The 7,719-nt window shown below is 41.3% G+C and overlaps 1 protein-coding gene across 2 annotated transcripts; it reads right to left on the bottom strand.

Moving 5' to 3' along the window:
* On the bottom strand, positions 1 to 6,084 carry LIPT1 (lipoyltransferase 1). 2 transcript variants are annotated; one of them, XM_037126682.2, is made up of 3 exons: positions 6,006 to 6,084; positions 1,322 to 1,398; positions 1 to 1,223 (listed from the first exon to the last, which is right to left on the bottom strand). In XM_037126682.2, exon 3 carries the CDS (start codon positions 1,220 to 1,222, stop codon positions 101 to 103), a length of 1,122 nt encoding a protein of 373 aa, XP_036982577.2. In that variant the 5' UTR covers position 1,223; positions 1,322 to 1,398; positions 6,006 to 6,084; the 3' UTR covers positions 1 to 100. The 2 variants fall into 2 exon arrangements, with proteins under 2 accessions (XP_036982577.2, XP_053520533.1); XM_053664558.1 differs by having other exon boundaries at positions 1,322 to 1,385.
* Between the last annotated feature and the right edge of the window lie 1,635 nt (positions 6,085 to 7,719).

The following is a 7,719-nucleotide window of genomic DNA, read 5'->3' as shown; positions in this document are numbered from 1 at the left end:
TGAAAGAGGCTAGGTCCTTTTAATTTTAAGAGACATATAATGTACACTGCAATTTTTATTTTCTTACTTAATCTGCCAATATTAAGAAATTTACTTGCATTTACATTATTCCCTTAATATTTTCACAGAGAATATTCCATTTATTGTATAGTTCATTGTCTTCTGGACATGTTCTATGTAATATATTTGTTAGCATAGTAGTTTCAATTGGGCAAAACTTACTACCAACAAAACTAGAATTTAATTTTTCACATATTTCCAGTGGCAACCAATGGTCTGGTGCTTCAATGTTACAGATTTCAATTCTTCCATTTTTTACATCTATGAATACTTTAATTTCCAAGTATGACTGTTCATATACCACATTAAAGGAAGTTTTTACACTGAACTTTGGAGTTTTGCCATAGACCCACTCCCAGGTTTGTAGTTCTTTGGCTTTGCCATTTATTCCAGGAAACAGTGTCTCATCTGTTGGGTTTATCAGGTTGATGTGATTATCAATCTGATGATAAGCAGCATATTCTGCAGCAATAGCATTTGTCAGCACTTCACAGGTCAGAGTGGGGTCTTTTTCCAACAGATTTTTTACTGAGGAAGGTGTGCTGGCAGTGGCATTGCTCCTGATCCCTTGGTAAGGGCTCTTGAGCAGAGATGACAAGAGGGTCCCATCAGTACTACATAACAAAGTGCAGTGGTGATAAGCAGTAGTCCGGCCAATCTTTGAGGCAGTTCCTGAGATTTTAAATTGTCCATCAAGTAAAAGGTCAAATCTTTTGGTAGGCTGCACATCCAGCTGGGGTTGAACGGCATTCAGCGCCCTCACAACTAATTTTAGATTTTCCATCCTATCATACTTTTTTTTAGTTGTAAAAAAAGTCAAATTGATATTACCCATATCATGGTAAACTGTTCCTCCTCCACTTCTTCTCCGAGCCAGTTTTATACCTTTTTCTCTCATCAGATTCAGGTTACATTCCTGCCAAGGATTCTGATGCCTACCAATTACAACAGAGGGAGAATTTCTCCAAAAGAACAGGACTGGCTTGCCTTCTAGATTCACATGGTCATGGATCCAGTCTTCTACAGCCAGATTTTGGTAAACATCATTGGAAACTGACTGTAAAATAAGCCCCCTTTTTACTGTGTTTTTAAAGCCAGTTGCTGGGACCTTGAGGTAACAAAGTAACTGGAAGCAATTCTTCTTTGAAAATGGAATCAGCATGCTTTTAAAAATGGAAGACAAACAAATTAATTGATTGAGAAAAGGAAAAATTAAATTGTTTTCTAGTTATCAATTCTTGATTATTTAATTCAAACTTACCTAATTCTCTATCCAGGATAGCTGTTATTCTTGCCTTTAGGCTTACCATTCGTCTTGAGCAATTCTACAACAGAGTACTCAAAGGAAATAAATATAGACAAACCTCAAATAATTTCATTTGGAAGGGAATAAGGGGGAAGATTTTTCAAACAATAAATCTGCAAATATATTATATAATATACCTCAAAGCCAAACCAGGTAATACATATGTTCATTGAGAAAAATGAGAATATAGATAAGCAAAAAGAGCAATTTAAAAGGCTCCATACCATCATGAGGAGATAATCACAATGAACAATTCAGTATGTACCCAATTTTCTCTAAGCATGTGTAACACACACACTTTACCCCACAGAAGTCATACTATTATTTCATTCAATGTTATATCTGTTTTTATGTTAGTTTTAATGTTGTAATATTATTCCATTATTAGATGTACCACAGTTTACTCAATCAATCTATTAGTTTGTATTGGGTTGGCAAAAAAATCCATATGGTTTTCTTCCATAAAATAAAAGACACAATTTTCATTTTCACCAATAACTTTATTGATCTGGGTATCTTGAGTATGTCTGCTATCTCCCTCCTGGTATAATGTTGATTGTTCTCAATTAATATCTTGATTTGATCGCTATCAACTTCAACTTGTCTACCTGACTATGGAACATTGTCCAGTGAGAAATCTCCAGCACAAAACAGCCTAAGTGCCCATCAGTAGATGAGTGGATCAAAAGGCTGTGGTACCCAATGGAATACTATGCAACAGAAAAGGAAGAAGGAACTTCTACCCTTCACGACAGCATGGATGGAACTGGAGGGCATTCTACTAAGTGAAATAAGCCAGGTAGTGAAAAAAATACCATATGATCTCATCTGTAAGTGTAACCTAATCAACAACAAACAAGTGAGCAAAATAGAACCAGAGACATAGAAATAAAGAACAAACTGACAGTAACCAGAGGGGAGGGGGGAAGGGGATAACAGGGAAAGGCAGGGGAAGGGTCATCAAGGAACATGCATAAAGGACCCATGGACAAAGACAACGGTGGAGGGGAGGGCCCCGATGGCAGGGGGTTGGATTGAATATGGGAGGTGGGATTTGGGTAAGGTGGGAGAGAGTAGTGGGGGTAAATGAGGCCAAGTGTAATTGCACAACAAGAAAAAAAAGTCTCCAGTACAAAAATTCACAAACCACTTTTGACTCATTCGATTAGTCACAGCATCTTCTCCATACACTGAACAAATATTTTTTGTGTGTGTTTCAGCTGTGTTTTTACTTTTCTTGAAATAATAAAGTATAATATGCTGAAAATGTTTTAATATTAACATGGCTACACAAAAGTTCACCAATTTGGTAAATTTTTTTTAAATGCACACTGACAACTGTAACAATACAATCTATCAAAATTGTTTTGAATAAAGTTAAAGACAACTAAGCTCTACTAGAGACACTATCAAAAAAACTCAACAATGAACTTTTTAGCCAATGCAATAATTTTAGGTTATTTCTAGTTTTGCCATGTTATCAACAATGTATTCATGAACATCTCTGTGGAAATCTTTTTTAAAAAATATTTTATTTATTTATTTATTTTTAGAGAGGAGAGGGAGGGAGGAAGAGAGGGAGAGAACCATCAATGTGTGGTTGCCTCTCACATGTCCCCCACTGGAGACCTGGCCTGCAACCCGGGCGAATGCCCTAGGGTGGGAATTAAACCTTTGCTTTGCAGGCCAGCTCTCAGTCCACTGAGCCATACCAGCCAGGACTCTGTGAAAAGCTTTGATTATCCCCTTGTAATACTTTCAAAATAGTATATATTTGACTTGGAGACATGATTTCCTGGCAAGATAACTTATTTAGATCAATATTAGATTATAACGGACACCTTGAGGCCAAGGGAAGAGGCAATCTGAGTAGCACGTTTTATGAAAAGGCTAAGAACAATTTTATTATGTTTGGATGCTTTACACACTTTTTTTTTTAGCAGTGATGATGAACTACTAAGTGGCAAAATGCTGAAATACTGCACTAATGCAGTATTTTGACTAGTTATGGTTCTATAGAAACCATTCTGTGCCAATTCTGTTTTTTTGGATGGTCACAATTTTTCTTTAGGCTTAAGAACTGGGGTAGAATGGATTATAATTTTTTAAATCCTCTTACAAGGATATGTTCTTTGATTTACAGAGAAGAAGGGAAAGAGAGAGACAGACAGACAGAGAAAGAAACATCTATGTGAGAATGAGAGAAACCAGTTGCATCCCATTAAGTTCCCTGACTGAGGATGGAACCTGCAACCTAGGTATGTTCCCTAACCAGGAAACTTGCAACCCTTTTGGTGTTTGGGACAACACTCCGATTAAATGAGCCACCCGGCCAGGGTTAGAATGGATTATTAAGGTCCATAACCAGGCCAAATTCTTTTGTAGTTAAGTAATGTCCTAGAAGTACAATTCCCAGGTTAAAGAGTTTCACATTTTCATCATTCTTGATATATTTTGATAAATTATGCTATGGAAAAGTTGAACCAATTTATATTCTGTCCAAAAGGTCAGGAGAGTTTAATAGAGGAAGGGATATTTAAACTATCTTGAAATCTGATGAAGATCGATCAAGTGGAAAGGAGTAGCATATTCCAGGCATATGCAAAGACAAGGAGTCATCTAATAATAAGGCATATTTTGGGGCTCCCTCTTCAGAGGCCGAGTTACACTACTAGTCTCCTATGGCTGTGCTGCCCTAGGAAGTCTCTGTGGCTAGACTGCACTGCTTTGGTTAAACCCTTTGTTATTGGTTCTGTTTGATTGAGTCTGATATAGTCCCTCATTCACGCAACCAATGTTTATGCAGTGCCTACAAGGCACAAGGTAGTAAGGGAATAGAGAAGGGGAGGAGATAAATTCATGTAATTCTAAAACATCTGGACTTTTTCTAAAAGCAGCTGGAATCTACTGAAGTATTTTAAGCAGGAAGGTGTTAAGCCAGGCATTAAATAGAGCTATCACTGCCAGTACTGTTGAGCGTGGAATAAAGAAAAGCTAGAGCAGGGGCATGGAGACCAGTTGTCCAAGCTAGAGATAATAAGGGCCTGAGCTAGGGTACCAGACATAAAGAAGGGGATGTATATGAGAGACAGTTAAGGTCAAAGACTACTTCTTGTCTTTAAGGAACTCACAATATAGGGGGAGATATTAAAAAGCAATTAAAGCAATAATTTAAATACTATCAAGTGCAATAGGGTACGTACATTAGAAGGCCATCTACTTCTCAAATTAGTGTAACTGACATTGAAGCTGGGATATAAAAGGTGTATGGAAAAGTATTACAATAATGTATAACAGCTTGGCAGAAAAAAGAGACTCATCCAAAGAATTTAATTCCATTGCTGACACTTAAGATACACAAAACTGCTGGTACTTAAGAGTACCAGCAACTCCTTAAGAACAAGGAGTTCCAAGAGATGAGGTGGGAGCCATATAGGTCAGATAATGAAGAGACTTATAAAGTCAAGTAAAATGCTTAACTTTACCCTGAGGGCCACAGAAGAGGTGCTGAAGAGTTTCAAGAAAGTAGGAAGATCAGATTTATATGCCAGAGACATCACCTAGAGATGTAAGCATGGAGAATCTACAATACTTGGTTGAATGAGAGTGAAAGACAGTCAAGGATTTTGTCAACCGGATATTCCGATCAGCCTGTCCAACTTATTCTGGTGCACACAGAATCTGAGCAAAAGAGCTGAGTTATATGATTTCAACGTTTGACCCCTTTGGAGACCACCTTTATAACTTCTAGGCTCTGGAGAGACCCTGCTATTAAAACCAGGACATCCTCTCTCTCCTAGTGGAGGCTTGGTTTCATCTGCAACAAGAGCACTTCTCTTGTATTCCATGCTTCAGGTAACAGATAGGTCCTCCAAAGAATGACAGTCTTTCTTTCGTGGTAAATAGCCAACTCTTGAAGGCCTGTTGAAATTTTGTTTCTTTCAACTAACTTTGCTTATCTCTATTCTCACCTTGTAATTATGAATTTTCTACTTCTCAGAGGACAATCTTATTTCCACGCTCCAGGGGACAATGCATTGCCAAACATGCTTCATCACCGAACAGAAAGCAAAAAATTACAGCCCCACTTATCCACCTAGCTGGAGCTGAAGGCCCAGGTCCTTCAAAAAACGTTTCTACCCTGGCTGGCATAGCTCGGTGGATTGAGGGCGGGTCTGCGAACCACTCCCGGTTCGATTCCCAGTGAGGGCACATGCCTGGGTTGCAGGCCAGTTCCCGGCAGGGGACTCACGAGAGGCAACCACACATTGATGTTTCTCTCCTTCTCTTCCTCTCTAAAGATAAATAAATAAAATCTTTAAAAAATAAAAATAAAAATGTTTCTAAGTTATTCCGCCATCCTGACAGGGCATCATTTACCCAGAGACTGTCGTGTGCACGTTTTAATTTGCCTTTTCGATTCTCTGTGGACATGGATGCGGCTGGCACCCAACACGTTTTTTTTTACCCTCCAGTATAGGCGAGAAACGTTTTCCAATCCTATTTGACTACTCCCAAGGACTGTGCGCAAACTGCGGAACCTCCAGCACCAATGCGCAGACTCTGGCCCAGGAGCCCCTGGTCCCCGCCCGCCCCAGCTCGCTGCGCCGGAGAGCTACGCCGCTCTCGCGTAACCTACCTGCTGCTTCCTGGGGCGCCCACCGCAGCCGGACTCCTCGCTACTACCGCCGTGCAAGAAAGGCACGCAGCGGCCACGACCCCGGCACCGCCCCGGAAGTAGCGTTAGGGGGCGGGACCTGGCTTTGCCTTGCGCAGTAAGAAGGGGGCCTGATTGGGCACACCGCGGGGTTTCTGAGCAACTTTAGGAGTGGCAGACACAGCGCTGAACTAGATTCAAAGCAGGATAGGAATGCACGACCAAAAGCCTTTGATTCCCCCAGTCGCAGTGGGCGCTCACGCTGCGGCTGCGACAGCTAAGGGCAACCGGGGCGAAGATAGGAGGGGCAGCTTTGTCAGGCTGGAGGGGAGGGAGCCTTAGGGAGTCCGCCAGAAACCCGGGGCACCCTGGCCACAGTCCAGGCCCGAGTGCTGAGTAAGTACTTCTACTGAGCTTCGGGTCCTCAGCGGATCTCCTCTTTACAGTCCAAAAAATAGATAACTCACTTGGAAGGTGAGGACATTGCATTTAAAGGAATAAATGTTTGTATTCCCCATACAAAGATGGTAAAAGGAGTGAGTCAGAAAACACAGGGAGGCGAAATGAACGTTAGTTTTTGGAGTGTCCCTTATTGTATTTGGGACGAAAATCCTTGTGGCTCATCCAGATGGGAAATTACCCGAGCAAGCCAAAGTTTTAGTTAACTATTGCTGCATTGTTAAGAGGAAAACGAAGCAACCAGACACGGAGGGATTCTGGAGTACGAGGTTTATTAACGTGCACGGGCCGAGAGGAGTCAATCTCCAAATTCTGAGCCCTGAACAAAGGATTCTTGGGGTTTATATAGCCTAGGGGTCTTCCTGTCTATGTAGCAAAGCGGGGGATACAGAAGCGGAATGCGGTAATCAGTTCTATCTGTGGGGGTGCTAGCCCCAGTCCTTGTGACTATCCTGCTATTTGCTTTCCCCAGACGGCCTTATTCTCCCAGGGCGCCTGGAGTCTTGGGTGAGCAAAGGTCTCCTAGGGCTTCTCCCTTCAGCATAATGACGTGCCTCAACCACTGGTGGCTTAAAACAGCTATTTATTATTTCTAACATTTATATGGGCACGTTGGTGATTCCCCTGCTGGTTTCACCTGGGCTTATAAGTGTGGCTTTAGTCAGCAAGGGTTAGCTGAGTGGGGTGGGGAGGTCCTGGATGGCCTTATTCACACCCTTGACATGTGGTGCTGGCCTGCAGTTGGGGCACCTCAGGTCAGGCCTGGCCTTGGAAGTATGACTTGGGTTACATCTTATTGGCCAAAGCAACGGCAAAGCAAGCGCAGAGTTAAGGTATGGTGAAAGGAGCTGCCAAAATTTGTGGTCCTCTTTTTCAGTCTTCAACGGAAATCAATTTCTCCTTCAGTGAGAATAGAAACTGCCAAGACTTGTATCTTGCAAAAAGAAGCATCCAGTGTTCACACTTAGGTGATGCTGATACTGTTCACGACCAGAGCTCCATATAAAGTTGCAGTAGAGACACGGCTCCTCATTTATTCATTACTCTTTTGACTGAAGTCACTCTGAGTTAGTCTTTCTGGTAATTTACATATGGGAATGGACTCTGGGGAGTTGGTCCCAGTGGGAATTGTCTTAGTTATTAAAAATAGCTACACAGAACTATTGCAGTCTGTTTATATTACATCTTTCTAAATTCCATTTCTCTGAAATCTGAGATGGTAGTTTTCCCCCCTAAT

Source organism: Artibeus jamaicensis, unplaced genomic scaffold (genome assembly GCF_021234435.1).
Source record: "Artibeus jamaicensis isolate MK-2021 breed Jamaican fruit bat unplaced genomic scaffold, CSHL_Jam_final contig_384, whole genome shotgun sequence".
Classification (NCBI taxonomy): Eukaryota; Metazoa; Chordata; class Mammalia; order Chiroptera; family Phyllostomidae; genus Artibeus; species Artibeus jamaicensis.
This window is presented reverse-complemented; position numbering and strand designations above follow the sequence as displayed.